Below are 19340 nucleotides of genomic sequence, written 5' to 3' on the forward strand. Positions count from 1 at the left end.
AGTCAAAATGAAGAAGCTCTGGTACTATACTATTCGGTGTGTAACTACTATATCTGGTAGAGCACGGTACCACCCCCCACCATGGACTGGACCGGACGGATATTGATCCAGGCCGCTGACCTAGGGAGGTTATCAAAAGGATATCCCTCCCCCCGATCGATCGGTCTTGGGAGATTGTCAACCATTCAAGGTTCACGCAGGCTCATCATGTTTTTTGTTTCTTGGAGACGAAACATGGTCAACGTAAAACGAATTAAGTGGATTTGTTATTATTCGTAACAATGCTCAAGGCGAAACCAACAAGGATCGAAACACACAAACTCCTCCCCCCCCTTGCCCTCCCTAAATAAATGTCCGTTCCCATAATCCATGGCCATTCCGAATCTCAATTACCTTCTCCCCCTTCCTTCCCGTCTCTCCCCTTAAGCATCCGCCAGCACGTCCAGGCTCGCCTTCTCGCTGATCAAGAAGGTGGCGACGATGGGGAACGAGCCCGGGGTGCGGGGGAACGCGCTGCCGTCGACGACGCGCAGGCCCTTGACGCCGCGGACGCGGAACTTGGAGTCGAGCACGGCGAGCGGGTCGCCGTCGGCGCCGATGGCCGCCGTGCTCGTGGCGTGGTGGCCAAAGATTTGCTCGCGGATGAAGGCCTTGTCCGACTCGCGGCAGCTGCCGCCGGCGCCGGCGGAGCAGGGCGGCTCGGCGGCGACGAGGGGCCCCGTCGGGCCGTCGACGGCGCCAAAGACGCCGCGCGCCCACGCGACCACGTCGGCCATCGCCTCGGTGTCGAGGGCGCCGCCGGCGCCCGAGAAGACGCGGAAGTTGATGTCGGGCGGGTCGCGCGGGTCGGCGGAGCGCAGGCGGACGGTGCCGGCCTGGCTCTGCACGTTGGTCTTGACGACGGACAGGCCGATGGTGCCGGGGGGGTCCTGCAGGTTGGGGCCGAGCTCGGCGGTCGTGGGCCAGTGGCCGCGGAAGGCGTAGTTGGGGATGGCGAAGACGAGTATGTCGTTCTCGCCGTTGACCGAGTGGTTGGTGGCGAGCAGGAAGGCGTTGGCGTTGGAGCCGGCGCGGGTGTAGGGGCCGGCGTCCTCGAGCCAGGCGTCGACGCACGGGTCGGGCACGCCCGGAGGGCCGAAGCGGAACAGGCAGCTCGGGTCGCCCGGCAGCGGGTACGTGATGAAGAACTGGTTCGAGGGGGAGTGGCCGACGATGGGGAACTCGGGGTTGTCCTGCAGGCGGGAGCCGACGCCGGGCAGGTCGACGAGGACCGAGATGTTGTGCGCCGCCAGGTGGTCGGCCGGGCCGATGCCGCTGAGGAGCAGGAGCTGCGGCGTGTTGAAGACGCCGGCCGACAGGATCACCTCCTTGCGGGCCCGGACGAAGACGGGGGTGCCGAGCGGGGCCGAGGGGTTGGCGCGCGGGTCGGCGCGGTAGAGGGACGCGCCCTCGAGGTACTCGACGCCCTTGGCCTTGGGCTGGCCGGCCGGGCCGGGGCCCGGCGGGTCAAACAGGACGCGGGTCACGAGGCTGTTGGTCCTCACGGTGAGCGGGTGCTTGGGCTGGCCGCTGGCGTCCTTCTCGGCGAGCGTCGCGAGGATGAGGTCGCGCGCGCCGGAGCGGCCCCAGGTCTCGTTGACGTGGAAGGGAAGGCCGAAGAGGCCCTGGGTCGTGTCGCGGGTCGGGCTGGCGTTGTTGATGTCGCGCGTGACGAGCGAAAGCGTGTCGGCAGGGTCGTCGCCGATCGACGCCACCATGGCCTCGAGGACGTCGACGGTGGACTGGCTGCGCGCAAAGATGTCGCCGTCGTTGTTGTTGATGTGGAGGTAGCCATCGAAGCCGTGGCCGGGGGTGCCCGAAGGGAGATATTGGTTCTTCTCGACCTGCTGGAAGATGTTCCGGATGGAAGCGGCGCTGAAAGGAGAGGGGGGGGGGGGAGGGACCCCGTGTTAGCTACCCTGTTCATTTTTTTTTGTCTCCTTCCAAGCAAGGACTCTGCCTCTCTTGCAGGGGAGGCGCGGAGATGGAGAGAAATGCAGGAGGATTACTCACTTCCAGCTCACGTCGCCGGTGAGATTGGCGATGTGGTCCCAGTCGCTGTTGGGCGGCAGGACGGCCACGCCGGCGTTCACGACGGACGAACCGCCGAGGGTAGCGCCGCGCGGGTAGTTGACGCCGAGGAGGGTAGAACCGGCGGGGGCATCGCAGGCCTTGCCGGCCCAGAGGGAGCCGTCGGGCTTGCGGAAGGTCAGGTGGCCGTTCTTGAGCTCGACCGTCTCGTCATCGTGCTGGCGCACGTAAAAGTCCCACGAGTCGTTGATGGTGGGGGCGGCCAGCGAGATGATGCTGGTCTTGAGGTCGCCGCTCCGGTCCTCGCCGGCCTCGAGAAGGAGGACCGAGTAGCCGGCCTTGGCGAGGTTGGTGGCGATGGGAGCGCCGCCGGGACCGCTGCCGACGACGATGTAGTCAAAGACCTCCTCGGCAGGGCCGTCGTCCTTGCCCTTGCCCTTCCCCTTGCCTTGGGGAGCGGCGCCGATGGGGCTGGCGAGCAGCGCGAGGGCCGCCACAAGATAGGTACGAACCCTTCTGGTCATGATGATGAAGCGCCGACTGGGAGCTGCTGAGGGCTTGCGGTGAGCTCTGCCGGACCAGATGGGAAACACGAACCCTCGAGCGGGCTCGCGGCGTCCATCTTATACCGATGTCGATGGCCCGCCCTCGTCGGCATCGTTGCCCCTCGCACGCCTCATGGGAACTTCCTTCGTACGTGGTACGCCTTGTGGGGGGGGGGGGGGGGGGGCAAAAACCCCCCTGCAAGTTTGGAACGGTCTACGAGGTGCAATCCGGGTACGGCAGTAGACGGGTGGGGGGAGGGGGCTCTGACCGGGCAGGACAACAATATTGGAAGACTATGCCGGGCTGGCCGCGATGCAACTCTGGGAAACCAGGCGTGGTGCCAGCATCGCCAAGATGGAACGTGAGGGAGACTATGGGCTCGGCATGGCCTCCGATTCGGTCCATGCCGAACCCCGTCAGCACGTCAGTCAGCAACGCCGCCAAGATTGTTGGCAGACATCGTGGTCGCGCTGATGACCTCGGCCGGTCGTCTGCATCTCGACGCTAGCCTTGACGAAGCATGCGACTTGGCCGTGTCGCTACCAGAGTTGAAGGATGCGACAGAGGCGGCTCTGGGCCCGCACGCCCTACAAGTATCGTAGTAGCATGTACACTATGAAGTTCATACAGGGCACTAACATTGCCGAGGAGCGCGCCGGGCGTGGATGATGGGTGCAGGATGATGCCATGGCGGCACGTGGTGGGCCAGGGCTTTATGCAAGGAGGATACATTATTTGCCCGGGCAGGGAGATCTCCACGATTCCACCGTACTACGTACTAGTATAGTACGCTACACCACGCCTCCACGCCTTCGCACGTGTGCCGCGAGGTGGCTAGAACGCATTGGGCTAGTCAGAGGTCAAAGCTGAGCAAGGGCCAGGACCGGGGAAGAGGATAGCTGCCAACCAACAAGCCGGGAGTTGACGTTGATCGAACGAGCCGGGTGAATGTTGGTGAACGTCCATGTTAGGGTGTATGTAGTAACTAGTGCAGAGCAGTTACTCGTGAAGAATGCGGGATTCTCTGCCGATGGCTGGCTGACCGGGAAGACGGCGTCCGGGAGGCTGCGGCCCGGGAGGCTGAGCCGAAGAAGCGACAAGAAAAAGGGGGGGGGGGGGCGCCAGGGGAGCCATGCCGGCCAACAGAACACAACAACACCAGTGCAACTGCCAGCAGGCCCAGGGCCGCTTGCGAAACTCCAATGGCCAATAACTAACTTGGTTATAGTTATCGTGCTCAGATATAACATTAGAAGGTTATTTTCGGTAGGAACTGTGCAACGTCCAACGTCAGGGGCAAATTGGGCCATGAGAGGGGCCTCGGAGAGAGTATGATCGGCTCCCCCCCCCTTCCCCCTCCCAAACCAACAAACGACTGAAAAAAGCTCCGATCGACAATTCTCTGGGAGGCCCTGGAGCCTCCGTTTCCCCCCGGGAGCCCCCACCGCGGTTCGGCGCTCGGCTCTTGGCGCTTGGCGCTTGGCGCTTGGCGTTTGACGCTGTCCCTTTTTGGGTCGTCTCCACTCCTGGCTCTTGGGGGACTTGACTCGACAGCTTTCACAGTGCTCAGCGACCCCGGGCCTGCACACCCGAACACAGCAGAAATTCCCCGTCTGGACACGCGTCGCCAGCGGACCCGTTAGCCGGGGACGGTGGGGACTCGTCAGTGGATTCGGTGGGTTTGTCAGGGACCTGTCAGCTCGGCACGAGGCTGCGCCACACGGCCTTTTCTCCCGCCACCCATCGCGGGGGCGTTTCGCCGCATTCCCTCTGCCGAGCAACGAACTACTGCGAATTCGGTAACCAACGTTATCGGTCAGGTTACCGTACTCTTACAACCTCCCATCATTATCATCATCAGTATCCACCACCTCAACATCATCATCACCATCAACAACCACAACATCGTCAAACCATGGACCGTCAAACCATCATCGAGACCAACCGGTCTCTCCGCCTGATCAAAAATGTACGTTATTGAGTTCCCCCTCTTCTCTCCAGACCCGTGCATAGGTCGCAAGGCTCACCACAGCCATCCCTCCTCCTCCTACCAGGAACTCGAATCCCTCCTCGAAAAGGGCGTCCTAAGCGATGCCGCCTTTGACTCCATCTCCTCCCTCCTCCCCGCCGAAACCCCCCTCTCTGCCGCCGGCCGGAGCACCGCTGCCACCGCCGCCACCACCACCACCACCACCAACACCACCAACACCACCAGAACCCCTTCCGCCCCCACCCCAACACCTCTGAGCGCCAACGTCGCGGGCGCCACCAACAACAGCAGCAGCAGCAGCAGCAGCCCGGCCCCTCCCTCCTACGCCGCCTCCACCGCCGTGCCCCCCTCCCTCCCCATCCGCACCAACCCCGCCCCCCCGCCGAGCCTCCCTCCAAGCCCGTGCTCGTCCACGCCCGCGCCCTGTACCGCTACGCCGCCACCGACCCGCGCGACCTCTCCTTTGAGCGCGACGACCGCGTCGCCGTGCACGAGTACATGAACGACGACTGGTGGCTCGGGAGCAACCTGCGGACGGGCGAGGAGGGCATCTTCCCCAAGAACTACGTCGTCGTCGACCCGCAGGGCGAGAAGCAGCCGGGCCCTGCGGCCTCGCCGGCGGCGCCCTTCCCGGGGTATCCGCAGCCGCAGCACGCCCACGCCCACGCCCCGGGCCCGTACGCCGGCGGGCCGCCCCCCGAGGGCGGGGAGCACAAGGACAGCAAGATGGCCGAGCACGGCAAAAAGTTTGGCAAGAAGCTGGGGAACGCGGCCATCTTTGGCGCCGGCGCCACGATCGGAAGCAACATTGTCAACTCAATCTTTTAAAGGGGAGCTCGGGCGGGTGGAGATGCAAGCGGAGGGCGCAACAGAGGCTTCTCGTGTATGTATGTATGTATGTATGTCACGTCTCGGGACACGGCAGGGAAGGGAAGGAAAGGAAAGGAAACGGGGTTTCGTATGGAATGGATGGTCAGGGTCGGGCATGGGTCATTGTTTTGTCTTCCTCTCGTCTTCTTTGGGTGCATCCACGGGTAATTCAACGAAGGGGCTTGGGTTTGTCGTAGGGTCAGCGATGAGTCCCTAGAGTAGCTACCTAGGTACCTTGCTTGGCTGGGAAAACAAGCAAAAGGAGTGAAACTATACGCAACCATGAAATTTGAAATAATCGACATTGGGTACAGACATCCTATACTATAGACCAAGCAACGCAGATCTCTCCCTCGGTCGTTTTCGTCCCTCGAATCCACTCCCTCGAACGGGACTTGGGAGAACCCGGCTCCGACCCAGCCGGAGGTCACCTCGCTCATCCACCAACCTCCTGCCTTGGTCGGTGGGCGCTGACCCAAGCTCAAGAGGGACAAATGTGCTTTTCAAAGGGGAAAGGCAAGCTTTGGTAGGCCAAGGAGGCAAGAAGCTCAAGCCAACAAAACGATATGCATAGGCACCCATGTTCATGGAAAAATACATCGGCCATGTGATGGAAAGGTATGTAGGCAATGCATGTGCATGTTGGTGGTATCCATGGCGTCCATCCCATCCCATGTCCGTTCCATTCCTCCATCCATATCCGTCCGTCCATGCCCCCGGCCAAATCTTTCACCCAACTCCAACTCCAGGTATGCTGTTGCCAGCAGCATCTTGCGACATCATCATCATCATCACCCTGCACATCCAACAACACTCTTTGACAGCGCTCTCATGCCCCAAACGAGAGAAAGAGTTCAAACAAACAAGTGCCCATGCGGAACGTCCTTGCATAACCTCAAAAGAACAGCATATGCTTGAACTCATGAACCGAGAAGGATGAGGATGAGGAGGAACCCCTTGGCATCGAACAGAAGTGAACCAGAGGAAAACAACAAATAAAGAGAAAGAGAGAGACAGATCAAACAAAGAGAGAGAGTGTGTGTGTGTGAGAGAAAGAGAGAGAGAGAGAGAGATGCACTCCAATATGCCAAAAGAAACATATCACAGGAATCAAAACAAAGGGAAACCTCCAGCCAAGTAGAGTCAGCTACCTGACCCTATAAACCCCTTTCCTTGCTCCCCCCTCCCGTGTTCTACCCGGAGCACCTCTTACTGTACCCGCCGCGCTTTGAACAACCCCAACCCAATCGCCGTATCATTCTCCCCCACGTTCGGCGTCGGCTCCCCGAGCGTCTCCCACCGGCGGTACTGGAACGCGCTGATCCTCTCGCCGGCCTGGTTGCCGCGGTCCAGCCCCCACAGGGCAGGCGGCGTCCCAAGCAGCCCGCTAAACAACGCCCCTCCGCTTCCCCCTGCCCCCCCTCGGTTCCCGCCGCCGCCGCCACCACCACCGGAGGCCAGGTTGGTAGCGTCGCGATGGACAAGCACCAGGCTGGTGCTCTCATAGGGCGCGTCGCTACCGTTGCCACCGCCAGCAGCGCCGGCCGAAGGGACAGCGGCGCCGAAGCTAAACAGGTACGCCAGCCTCCGATCCCCGCCGGCCGCTTCGCGCACGGCGCGTACGCATGCCGCCCGCGCGTCCTCGGTCAGGTTATCCACCAGCAAGCACGATAGGTCAAACACCCTGCGGCTGAGCGACTGGGCCGCGGCGGCCGCGGCGGCCGGGGACGAGCTTGCTGCCGGCCCTGGCATCGCCGCGGAAGCGAGCATCTCCATTACGCCCGGCTCGGCCGGCAGGTGGAAAGCGTCAAGCACGTGCATCAGCCCCGCGCAGGCGACGAGCAGCTTGGCGCGGACTTCGCTGGCGGGCTTGGACGAGTCGAGGGAGTGGGCGTGGAGCGTCACATAGTTGAGGGCGAGGGGTAGCCAGTGGACGAGGACGGCGCACTTGGTCAGGGCCGATACGGGGGAGGAGAAGGAGGGGGAGGCGACGTCGCTGCTGTCGTTGTCGTTGTCGTCGGTCCCGGGCGCGTCGAGGAGCTTCCAGAGGTCGACGAGCTTGTCGACGGTGGACGGCGGAAGCGGGACCTGGCGCGCGCCCGAGGGGCTGCCGCGGAGGATGGCGTCCAGGACGGCGAGCAGGTTCTCGGCCATGAGAAGGCTCTGGGCGAGGAGGGCCGGGTCCGAGGGCGGCTGGCTGCGTTCGGACGGCAGGAGGTCGAGGAAGCGGTTCTGGGCGCGTAGCCTGAGGTGCTGCGTAATGTCCGGGCTGAGGTAGCTCAGCATGCCGACCCACGACATGTTGCCCGCGCCGATGGCCTTATCCATGGCGTTGGCAAACAGCTCGACGTGGGACTGCTGGCGCTCGGGGGCGGCGGCGTCTTGGCCGCCGGCCTGGTCGCTCGACCGCAAGCTCAGGGCCAGCTTGACCTGGCAGAAGGGCAGGGTGAACTCGTTGGTGAGCTCCAGAACGCGGTCGAACATGACGTGCGTGTCGGCGTTGGCGGTGGGGATCAGCAGCCGGGTCGTCAGGTTGTCGATCCAGCCGCCGACGGGCTGGCAGGCGGTCTGGACGCCGCCCAGGGCCCGCGCGACCCCGGCCGGGTCCCGCAGCACGAGGCGTTTGAGCAGCTCCAGCAGGTCCTGCTGGACCGAGGCCGACTCGAGCGGCAGGGCCTCCAAGTCGTTCTGCTCCCGTGCGAACCAGTACTCGGCCGCGGCGAGGAAGACGAGGTTGAGCACCTCCTTGGGGGATTCCCGGATCGCCTGGTCCTGGAGGATGCCGAAGCGGTAGACCTCGTCGGCCGTCAGGAGGTCGTCTTGACGGAGGGGCACGGCGATCAGCTGCAGCACCTCCTGCATGTACCTCGTCCGGTACGTCAGCTGCACCACCTGCGGAGCCGCCGCCGCCGCCGCCGATGCCCCGGGAGGCGGTCGCGCGGGACCCGCCGCCTGGCTGGCGGGGAGGTCGGCCGTCGTCGCCAGGACGGACGCCATGTCGAGGCAGCCCACCGAGACGAGCAGCGGGAAGATGCGGAGGATGGACGGGCGGTTCGCGAGGGTGCGGAGGAAGATGAGCCACTTGACCATGAGGCCGTCAAAGTGCTGGGCGTTGAAGAGGCGCAGGCGGCCCAGCAGGCTGCTGTAGGCGCGCTGCTTGCCGGGGGCCTTGTCCCAGCAGGCGTGCAGGCGCTGCACGACCGTCTGGAAGAGGCGGTCCATGGTGTTGCGGTCGAGGCTCGAGCCGCCGGCCAGGAGCTTCTCGATCTCGTCGTGCAGCTCGGCCGCGTCGTCTTGGAACCGGACCACCACGTTGTTGTCCGACACCGGGGAGCACATGTCGACGGGGTTTTGGCGGTCGTTGAGGGCGAGGTCCTTCTTGAGCTGCGAGGCGAGGTCCTCCATGCCGGGGATGCGCGGCGCGAGGGACACGAGCGAGGCCAGCAGCGGGCGGAGCGCCGCGTTCTGCTCCTGGATGGCGACCCGGAGCCGCTGCAGGAGGTCGCGGAACAAGGGCTGGGTGTCGCCCAGGGCCGAGAAGATGCAAAAGTGGCGGTTGACCGTGTCGGCGACGGCGGCCAGGACCTCGACGGCCGAACACTTTGCGAGCGTCTTCAGGATGTCCCCGAGCATGGCGAAGTCCTCGGCCGCCTCGAGCACGACGCGGACGGCGTGGAACAGGGAGGGCGAGACGTCCGGGGCCTGGCCGCCGCCCGCCGCCTCCTTCTCCTGGGCGTGGGCGGCAAAGCTGGCCCGCAGCCAGCAGCCGATCTCGGCCTTGAGCGCCCGGCCGGCCGACGCGATCTTGGCGGCCAGCTTCTTGAGGGAGAGGGGCCGGCGGTGCTGGAGCAGCAGGGGGTCGTCGGGGTCCAACGGCATGCCCAGCGTGTGCTTGAGGTGGCGGAAGGCGAGCTCGGCATCCTGCGCCTCGTCGGCCACGCTGAAGGACGCGCGGCGCAGGATCCCGCCGCGGAGCTCGCGCTGGGACGGGGTGAGGGCGTGAGGCGGTATCTCGACGAGGAGCCGGATCGGGCCCGGGCCGGCTTCCGAGATGTCGTCGGGGTTCCGGATGCCGCCGCGGGCGACGAGCCACTGGAGGTAGCGGGGAACGGAGAAGGCGCCGGACCGGACGAGCTCGCTGACGAGGTGGTACAGGGAGCGGCGGGTCGCGGCCTCGCGGCAGGCGTCCGTGTCGAGGAAGGCGAGCACGGCCATGGTGGCGTCCAGGCCCAGGGCGCTCCAGTGCTGAAGCATGCGGCTCGCGACGTAGACCTTGGCGAGCCCGGGGCGGTAGAGAGAGGTGCACCACTCGAGCAGGGTCCTGGCGAGGGCGTCCTTGTCCTTGGAGATGCCCCAGCACTGGGCGGGCAGCTCGGGGGGCATGGGCGCTTGAAGGGTCCCGTCGAGCATGCGCACCAGGATGTGGCGCGCGGCGGGCTGCGACCGGTTGGCCGACACGGCGAGCTGCTCGTTGCGGAGGCTGATGGCCGCGAAGGCGTTGTGACGGGCCTCGTCGCCGGCGGGGAGGCAGGCGCGGATGGTGTCTCGGTGCTTGGACCAGGTCGACGGAGACACAAAGTTCTCTGGGCTGGTCAGCATCAAGGAGTGGATGCATTCGGTCAGGTCCTTGAGCAGGGGGCGCAGGATGTCCTTGTCGGGGTGATTATAGATCTAAAGAACCATGCGTCAGCCGGTCGGCTCCGAGATGGAAGGCCCGGTGGGGGGTAACGGATCCGGATTCATTCGGGGCGGCAGAAAGGCTTACTAGGCTGTGGTGGCTGATCAGGGCGGCGACCAGCCGGCGACCGTACTTTCTCATGCGGAGCAAATCCTTCCAGTAGAGGCGCGTCAGGAGGATCCACATGGGAAGGCGGGCCTCGGGGCTGCTTTCGAGGTTGGCGACGAGCCACTCGGAGTAGTGGTCGCGGTCCAGGAGGTGCTCGGCGTAGAGGTGGGCGGCCAGGCGGGTGGTGTAGTGGACCTTGGCCTTCCAGTCGTCCTCGTCGAACGCGAAGTAGACGTGCTCGATGAACTGCTCGACGGCGACGGTCCAGTCCTTGATCCACCTGGCCTCGCCGCCGCCGAGGACCAGGCTGCTGACGTTCTTGCGCTTGGTGGCGCGCAGCTCGTTGGCGCCGACGCACTTGATGAGCCAGACGGCGCGGTCGGTCGGGACGCGCTTGGCCAGGCACTGGTCCAGGAGGACCCGGCCGCGGATGCCGTGGGGGATGGTCCGGCTGAGGCGGCGCAGCGAGATGGCCGGGTTCGCGAGGTCACGGAGCCAGGCCTCGCGCTTGGTGTCGGTGAGGGTGACGCGGGGCGGGGGTTTGAAGGTGGAGGGCGCCGTGATCTGGCCGTTGTGCCGGCGCTGGCCCAGGACGGCCGTGAAGACGGACGAGAGGGCCGTCAGGCCCGTCTTGTGCTTGAGGGCCGGGTACAGGACGTGCTTGGCCGACTGCGTCTCGGTGTTGGGGAAGAGCGGCTTGTCGTAGTATCCCTGGCGGATGACCAGGTCGGACCACTGGTCCTCCGGGTGGTTCCCTGCCCAGGGGAAGAAGTCGGCGTATCCCGTCTTGGGCGGCGGGCCCAGGGCGGCGCCCGGCTTCGACGCGGCGGAGCTGCCGCTCAGCTTGGAGAAGCGCGGGGCGGCGACGGGCGGCTCCACCGCGAAGGGCTTGGGGCGCGCGTCTCTCCTGGCCGGGTTGGCGGCGGGAGGAGGCGGCATCTCGCGAGACGACGGGGCGGCGGCGGCGACGGCAGCGGTAGGGGCCAGGGCGAACGGGGGCGGGCGCCGGGGCATGGGCAACGGCGCGTCGACCTCGACGCTCAAGGGCTGTTGGTGGGCCGAGAGGTGAGGGCTCATATCGCCGAGGTCGGACGAGTCGGCCGTGGGGATGACTCGCGACGGGGTAAAGGGCTTGGAAGGGTCGGCGACGGCGCTCGGGGACTCGACGAGGACGGGGGAGAAGGCGATGGCGTCGTGCGAAAGCTCGAGCTTGAGGCGCGAGCCGCCGCGGCGCTGGGCGGCGAGCCGGGGGGCCAGGGAGACATCGCTGAGGTCGGGCGAGGAGTGGTCGTAGAGGGCAGGGTCGCGGCGGACGGGAGACGAAGGAGGATAGGGGGGCTGCTGGGGGTGGGCGTGGGAGAGAGGACGTTGGTGGTGGGCGCCAGGTGGGCGCTGGGTTGAGAGGGCCGGCGCGCTCAGCTTGTGCTGGGGCGGTCGCTGATGGACGCCCAAGGAGGGCCGGGAGGTCATGGCAGTAAGGGTAGCCGATGCGCCATTCCGCAGGATAGCCGGGGGGGAGGAGGGATTTGAGAGGATGGCGATGGGAGCGGCGACAGAAGGTGATGAGGGGATGGAATTGATGGACCTTGTCGCTGTCGCTGTCGGTGGTGGTGGTGGATGGGGGCGGCTGAGCGGTTGAACGGATCTGAGGCTGGTGGTTCCGGGTGGTTGAGGCTTCGCAGGGGGGCGCGGCGCACCCCGATTTGGGATCGGAAGCGAACCCTTGCAGTATGTATGTAGCGTGCTAGCAGCGGCGGCGGCGGCGGCGGCAGCAGCAGCAGCAGCAGCAGCAGCAGGGCTAGCACCTCGTTTTTCAACGAAAACAACAAGAGGAAGAAGAAGAAGAAGAAAGGATAACGAAGGCCGTCATGGGCGATGGAGAAAGGCCAAAACAACCCGATGTTCGGTGGGAGACAGGAGGACTAGGAAAGTTGGGAGAAACGGGGAGTCTGGCAGTGGAATGGATGGAATGAAACCTTGACGCAGACAGACAGACGGACAGACAGACAGACAGCCAGCCAGCCAGCAAGCAACCTTCTGGCACTGTCCGGCCGCAGCACACCTCGCAGGCGAAATGCAATCTGATCGGGGACAGTGGAGAGAGAGAGAGGGCCCCCCGGTCGGCCTCGAACCTATAGGCCGGCAGGGTCTTGGAGCGGGCTGGGAGTGGGTTGGGAGCGGGTTGGCGCGAGTTGAATTGGAGGCAGCGGGTTGAACGGAGTTGAACGGAGTTGAACAGAGTTGAACAGGGTTGAACAGGGTTGAGTGGAAAGGTGGTAGGTCACCTCAACTCGCCCATCGGCCGCCGGGTCCAAGTCGGGAAGTCAGGGCTGACATGGGCCTGGGATTGGGCGGATTGGGCAGGACCCGGGGATTGGAAAGTGACGCGACCGTGCGACCATCATCTCCCACGTACTGTCCACCCACCCTACCTTACCTACCAATGTCCCTGGAGTATGTAGTTAAGGCACATAAGATACCCGATCTACCTCTCTTCTACTATACACACCGATGTACCTACCTAGTTACTTGTAGTTCCTTCTAGTACCGTGCCTCGGTACCTAAATCTTGTCTCAAGGTTCTTGTCTTTCTCTGCGTGTCACCCTGGATGCAGAACCCAAAAGAGCCCCGTTCTCCCGGGCGGTGGTGATCCCCCAACGATAGGTACGAGGAGAAAAATGAGTGCGCACCAAGACACTGTACCTTTCATGCAGGCCCGGGAAGGTACCTAGATCGTGTACCTCCTGTGCACCTACGTAACATACTCTACTGTGTACGCAGTATAGCATGTTGTAGGTGCCTGAGGTGGGATATCGGCCAATCAGCGACCTGGATCGGTCCCAGGATGGGAGCCCGCTCGTCGTCGACTGTCAACCCGATCCATCTGGATAAGATGCTGTTTGGCACTTCTGCTCGTCAGTCCCCCACCTCCGCGCATGGAAATCCTCCCCCCGCGTCTTGACAATGCACACCACCCATCACTGCCCGTCAGGAGGGCCCGGGTTTAGCTGAGAGCGGATTCGGGGCCGTTGCTGGCAAGGAACCGGAGCCATGCGCCGCCTCCACTCGCGATACCCTGCATACAGCAACAACAACAACAATAGCAGCAGCAGCAACAGCAACAGCAGGCTGACAGCTGCTCTATAGCTGTCTCGGGCATTTTTTTTCCAGCCTGCAGGCGCTCCATCTCCTTCTCCTTCTCCACCATGACTGCGTCGCGTATCGGATGGCCAGGCATGTCTCGACACCTCCACCGAACGGGAAGAGAGACATACAGGCATACCGGTCAGGTACCAGAGAGGGAGGGGGGCGGGAGAGGAGAGGGGGATGTCTGTCAGGGTGGAAAAGGGAAGCCCGAGGACCGACCTGGGGGCGGGAAAACGTACTGTGTACGCTACCTACCTACGTGCCCGGTGTACTGTACGTGTCCGTGTCAGGGTCCATGCATCAGATGGCCACGTCCAATATCCCTCCGTAGATGGACACCGACCTGCCTTGTTGCCGTGGCGGTTGCTTCGAGACCTACCGGAAGGTGGAAGGAGGTTCAGGAATTCTCGGGGTGAAAAAGAAAAAAAGAAAAAGAAGAAAAACCCACTTCAAGTAGGTCCTGGGTTGTGCAATGGATGGCTTTGCTGGCAGAAGACGGGGAGAGCAAGAGTCTTTCATTTGTTCGGGTTGGCTCCATACTGTGTACGCTGTACGCAGCAGGTGGCTTCCGTTCTTGGCTTGGGATGTGGGGCCCAACGGCCAAGGGGGAATCGACCACCGTCGCATTCAACCTCGATCCAATCCATCGCAGCGCATCGCGACGCAAATCAACACCCCAAAGACCACAAAAAAAGCCAAACACGCGCGTCGCCGTCTCCCGGCTCCCTCGTACGGACCCGACCTCGACACGCAGACCCTCCAGCCGCTCAACTGAGGTGCTTCTTCGTTCACCAAACCATCCCACCATGGAGCCCCAGCACAAGGAGAAGGACATGAGGCAGGCCGATCTCGGTGCGTTTTCCCTCCCCCAACCACTTCCATCCGAGAATCCGCTCTCCCCGGAGCTGGCGCTGACCATGCGCTTCTTCTCTGCCAGTCATCCCCTACCAAGAGCCCCCCGCAAAGGGCGACGTGGTCGAGTTCCAGTCCACCCTCGCCTCGACGCTGCCCATGGCCGCCATCTTTATGCGCAACAAGTACATTGGCTGGTACGTGCCGGATGGCTCTCGACAGACAAAGACCCATGGCGAGAAGAGACGGACGCGCATCCCCCGCCGACCCATCGAGCCCATCGAGTCCAAATCGAGCCACCGCTCGAGCACCCTCCTCCCGCGCCGGGAAGTTCTATCCAGAAGCTAACATCTTGGCTCCTTTGCCGATTCCAGGACCGCCGTCATCTTCAGCCTCCAGAGCTGGCTCGGCGAGAGCGAAGAGGCCAAGCGGAGCACCAGCACCCCGGGATACTTCAACGTCGGCATGGCGCGTATGTCCTCCTCCTCCTCCTCCTCCTCCCCCTGTCCCGGATGCCATCGCCTTTGCCAAAGAGAAGAAACCAACCCATATGCTGACCTCGCCCCCCGGGGGCCCATCCAGTCATGTCGCTCCTGGTCACCTATCTGCCGCTGTTCCTGCCGCCGCCCCCGCAACGAGGGGCCCCTGCCGCTCCCGCCGGCACGGCGGCGTGATCGATCTCTGCCGCATGGGCGAAGGACGCGATGGATACGACGCGTTGGATGAAAGGAGAGCCGAAAACGGCTGAGGTGGTGGAGATACGGACGAAGCATATGAGGAGAAAGGTCGTGCGTGCCTTGAACGAAGAGAAGGAAGGAGGAGTTTGGGAATCTAATGAACGAGTGTATAATAACTAGGTACTGCTTGGGTATACCCAACACGCTGGTAATGTCGGTCCATGCTTTCTCTCCTGTTCGCAATGCCAGGCTCGGAGAATCTCGGGGAGGGGGTGAGGAAGTGTGCCACAACATGCCCGGCTCAACCCAGCCGATTCGGCATGCCCACCGACAGACAGCAGATGAGATAAGAGCGTGGCATTCCGAGCACCATGGTGCTGGGCTGGGAAAGAGGTAGGACGGATCACCTTGGTGTGGTTCCGTCACCATGGCTCTGATGAAAGAGAACAAAACAAGGGACTCGATTCCCCATTCATTATGATTATCAATAGCTTTGGGCGCCAAAGGGAGCTGTCATCAGCGACGAGGCTGCAAAATCCATTTCGCTGCCTTCCGCATTGTCACCGACGAGGAGACAAGAAGAACGCCGCAACAAGACCACGGTGGAGACGAAACGTAGAGAACAAACAAACACATGGGCTCGGAAGATGATGACCCAACGAAAGACGTCGAGAAAAAAAAACACAAGCGTCAATTACACCATACCGGGTATATACCATATATATATGAAACTCGCGAATGGAAAGTATGCCAACCCCGAACCATCATCACCCGACAGACACCCGACACCCAGCACCTAGATCCTGGATCCCATAGGCCCTAGGCGCCCACCAACTCCATCCCCCCATGGGCGCCTTAGATCTTTTGGTCGTACTGACGACACCCCCCCGCGCCCTTTGAACCCCCCCTTCATCTCTCTCTCGTCGGTTTAGTTCTTCCGAAGCTTCCTGTATCCCCGCGTCAGTCAGTCAGTTCGTCAGTTCGTCAGTTCGTCAGTCAGCCAGTCATCATGCCACGTACGCGCAACCCATGGGCGTCACGACGCCAAAGGGGCAGTCGCCGCTGCTCTTGGGGACGACCATCTCCTGGCGGATGGGGATGTAGACGATGCCGGCCTGGGCGAGGGAGGCGGCGCAGAGGGAGAAGGCGGCGGCGGCGAAGGTGGTGAGCTTCATTTTTCTTTCTTCTTGTGAACGAGCTTCGGGGCTTCGCTGGTTGTTTGTTGGGCGTCGGTGTGTGTGTGTGTGTGTGTGTATTATTATCGTAGGTATGCGTGGCGTGTGCGAGCGTGGCGGGCAAAGCTTCCAGAGCAAGCGTCGTCGAATCTCCCGAATAGGTAATATCTGGTGGTAAATTGACAAGAGAAGCGAACGATGTTCGGATCTTCAGGCCAGCTGGAGGATGGCGAACCGAAAGCAGCAAAAACGAAAAGAAGAGGGAAGAAAAAGGAAATGACGTTGTTGCGAGCAACCAATCTACCAGAGATCACAAAAAGAGACAGAGAGAGAGAGAAAGAGAGAAGAAAGAGACTGAGGTGGAGGAGGTCAGAAGCGCCAGCCATAGCGGCCGGCGCCAAAAGGGACCAATGCTACCTTGGGCTGGGGACTGAACATTTGCACGCCGACGCCGACGCCGCGTCTGAAACTCGCTTGTTGCACGTCGGGTCCACCTATGCTCTACGGGCCAAGGTACCAGGCTGGGTTCCCCGCCGGGCGGGCATGGGAGTGGCCCTGGGCCCGCAACCCGTAACCGCCGAGCGGGGGTTTCAAGCCTGAAACCAGAAGGGATTTGCCCCTGATGGTCCGTCGTTGAAGACAAGCACCACCACCCACCACCACCACCGCACAGGGCGGATTGGATTTTTTTTTTTTTTTTCAAAAAGGCATTGCCATCCCAAAATATACCCCCAAGGTGTATTGTGCCTGATTCTCTGGATTATTATTACCGGTGGAATATCCGGTCTCCAGCCCAGGTACAGGTTGGAGTTGAATGGCAAAGAATGAGTGGTGAGATTCTTCCGGCTTCCCCTGGCCGACCGTCGCTATGACCGACTTCATCCCTTGGCGACCAACCCCCCAGACCCAACCCCAGATTGTAGAACCTTGGCAGGGACTCATCTCCATGAACTTGGGTCAACAGAGTCGTCTCTGAGCTGACACCCAACAGAACAGCACTCAACAACTCGGATGGTTACCAGGTTCTTACTAGCAAGAGGAGACTGAGCCCCCCCAAAGGAAACAAGCTCCACACACACACACACACACACACACACACACACACACACACACACACATCCAACAAGCCCACAGCGAATCCTTGGTCTGCCATGATGCTGGTAATCTACATAGAACCGTCGCGACCAGTCTGAACCCAGACGCCCAGTGACATGCCAAACCCTGTCGTAGGAAATCCCACCCATGAAGACGAATACCAAAAACAAACAAAACAAAAACCCGTGCAAAGCCCGTCCCTGCTCTGGTGGTATGCATGTTCCTTCCCTCATCGCAATCCATGAGTACCTTAGCTATGCCCATCCGTGAAGGTGTCCTATTCCCCCCTCCCCCTCCTCCTCTAACAATCCCCCAGGCCCTACTACTATGGATCGGTCATGAAGGATTGAATCGTCATCAACGCAGCTCCGGGTGCCACAACAGCGGCCCGGTTCCCATCCATCTGATCGTCCCCGATTTTCGAGATGCAGCCTCACGGCGCCGCAGCAGCCTTGGGCTGCCTCTTGGGCGAGTAAATCCGGAACTGCACGAAAATGATGCAGTCCTCGACCATGGTGCCCAGCGAGCCGAGCAGCCAGGGCAGCGCGCGCAAGAGGTAGTCGGGCTCCTGGGAGTAGGCGAGGACGCTGGCGCCGTAGGTCGAGTTGCCCGTCAGCGACAGCAGGAAGAAGAGCAGGGCGAGCCCTTCGCACGACTTTTCGCGGTAGTTTTTGATGATTTGCGGGATGCGGGCGCTGCGAGGCACGGACGGACGGTCAGCCCCGGAAAGATGCACATCACAAAAAAAAAAAAAAAAAAAAAAAAAAAAAAGAGAAAAGGAAAAAAGGGGAGGTAAGCGAGGAAAAGGGGAGGGAAGCAAAGAAAAGAGAGAGACAACATACCACAGATAGCACACGGCGCTCGCATACCCCAGCATCAACCCGATCGCCCTCATCGGCTCCTGCACCCCCTCCTCGCCCCCGTCGACGCCATCAGAACCACCGCCGCCGCTGCCGGCGTCCCCTCCGACACCACCCCACGCTCCCATCTGATAGCTCACCACCCATCCGGCCACGCCAACCAGCCACACCGCAAGCAGGCTCAGCGTGTTGGCGATCCACAAGCTTCGCCCCTCCTCTTCCTCGCCCTCGGCCTCGCCCGTAATGATGCGCGTCAGCGGGTCGGCGAGCACGGCGCTTCCCGCGCTGCCGCGGCGCGAGCGCCCCGAGTGGCGGCGCGAGCGGCGGTGGGAGCCGGGTAGGCCGCCCGAGTCCGCGCGGGGGCGGCGTGGTTGCGAGAGGAGGAGCGGGTCGGTTTCGGTGGCGGGTTCTGTTGTGGACGAGGCGGTAGGGTGGCCAGGGTCGTTGTCGTCGTTATCATCCTCGGCAACGGCGGTGGCGGAGGAGGAGGAGTGGCGCCTCGAGTGGTGGTGGTGATGGATGTGGTGCTGATGTTGGTCGTGGCGGGCGCGGCGGCGGGCGTTGATGGTGTTGTAGTAGGTGCATTGGGTGATGAGGATCAGATCGGCGACGCAAAAGTAGCAGGCCAGCGCGATGGTCGAAGGGGCGAGGCTCGTGAAGAGGGCGCCTGGGGGCTCGGTCAGCGCACGGCCAGAGAGCAAGGGCAAGGAAGCGACGGGCACCGCGGACCGGACAGATTCGCAATATCGCCCGCCAGCCAGATAAACAGAAACTTCATGGACAGGGCGTCTGCGCTCTTGGTCTTGTAGTTGGTGATGAGCTGCGGGAGCTGTGGCGTGCGATCGTGGTGGGTCAGCCATCGGCCCTGCCATCAAGGATTGTCGGCCTCGGTGTCTGCGACCAGCGCAGCGAGGCCGGCGCGGCGGTATCCTACCAAGAGACATATCCAGGCCGTCAAGCTGACGCTGCCAAAGACGCCCGACAGGGCCTCGCCAAAGGGCGTTGTTTCCATGGCGGGTGGATCGGCGATGACCTCGGCCATGGCCGCGACAGCGTCGACAAGAGCCGCGGGAGATGGCACAACCAGGCCGAGCCCCGGAACAGGTTTTCAGGGGGTGGGCGCGGGTAGCGGGAGGATGTTGGATAGCAGGATGGACGTCCGACGACGGTCCATACGCGAAGCCGGTTGGCTGACGAGGCGGGTTTCTGGGCCTGGGGAGGTGGGAGAATTGGCGCCTCGCCTCCGCGCTCAAAACAGAGACTCAAACGGAG

The 19340-nt window shown here is 62.6% G+C and overlaps 6 protein-coding genes across 6 annotated transcripts; 2 read left to right on the forward strand and 4 right to left on the reverse strand.

Annotated features, from left to right (window-relative positions):
• Nucleotides 1–422: 422 nt before the first annotated feature.
• On the reverse strand, nt 423–2594 carry VTJ83DRAFT_1806 (uncharacterized protein; the record flags this gene model as incomplete). Its single annotated transcript, XM_071008006.1, has 2 exons — nt 423–1914; nt 2053–2594. 2 exons carry the CDS (start codon nt 2592–2594, stop codon nt 423–425), a joined length of 2034 nt encoding a protein of 677 aa, XP_070868346.1.
• Nucleotides 2595–4531: 1937 nt separating this feature from the next.
• Nucleotides 4532–5434, forward strand: VTJ83DRAFT_1807 (uncharacterized protein; the record flags this gene model as incomplete). The annotated part of the gene is made up of 3 exons (XM_071008007.1): nt 4532–4585; nt 4671–4946; nt 4994–5434. The coding sequence occupies 3 exons, from the start codon at nt 4532–4534 to the stop codon at nt 5432–5434; spliced, it is 771 nt and encodes a 256-aa protein (XP_070868347.1).
• Nucleotides 5435–6685: 1251 nt separating this feature from the next.
• VTJ83DRAFT_1808 (uncharacterized protein) lies at nt 6686–11732 on the reverse strand (the record flags this gene model as incomplete). Its single annotated transcript, XM_071008008.1, has 2 exons — nt 6686–10147; nt 10242–11732. 2 exons carry the CDS (start codon nt 11730–11732, stop codon nt 6686–6688), a joined length of 4953 nt encoding a protein of 1650 aa, XP_070868348.1.
• A 2483-nt stretch (nt 11733–14215) lies between these two features.
• VTJ83DRAFT_1809 (uncharacterized protein) lies at nt 14216–14935 on the forward strand (the record flags this gene model as incomplete). The annotated part of the gene is made up of 4 exons (XM_071008009.1): nt 14216–14261; nt 14347–14458; nt 14636–14733; nt 14844–14935. 4 exons carry the CDS (start codon nt 14216–14218, stop codon nt 14933–14935), a joined length of 348 nt encoding a protein of 115 aa, XP_070868349.1.
• A 931-nt stretch (nt 14936–15866) lies between these two features.
• Nucleotides 15867–16113, reverse strand: VTJ83DRAFT_1810 (uncharacterized protein; the record flags this gene model as incomplete). Its single annotated transcript, XM_071008011.1, has 2 exons — nt 15867–15885; nt 15959–16113. 2 exons carry the CDS (start codon nt 16111–16113, stop codon nt 15867–15869), a joined length of 174 nt encoding a protein of 57 aa, XP_070868350.1.
• Nucleotides 16114–17641: 1528 nt separating this feature from the next.
• On the reverse strand, nt 17642–19110 carry VTJ83DRAFT_1811 (uncharacterized protein; the record flags this gene model as incomplete). The annotated part of the gene is made up of 4 exons (XM_071008012.1): nt 17642–17903; nt 18051–18735; nt 18798–18897; nt 19003–19110. 4 exons carry the CDS (start codon nt 19108–19110, stop codon nt 17642–17644), a joined length of 1155 nt encoding a protein of 384 aa, XP_070868351.1.
• Between the last annotated feature and the right edge of the window lie 230 nt (nt 19111–19340).

This window comes from Remersonia thermophila, chromosome 2 (genome assembly GCF_042764415.1).
Source record: "Remersonia thermophila strain ATCC 22073 chromosome 2, whole genome shotgun sequence".
In the NCBI taxonomy this organism is placed as follows: Eukaryota; Fungi; Ascomycota; class Sordariomycetes; order Sordariales; family Chaetomiaceae; genus Remersonia; species Remersonia thermophila.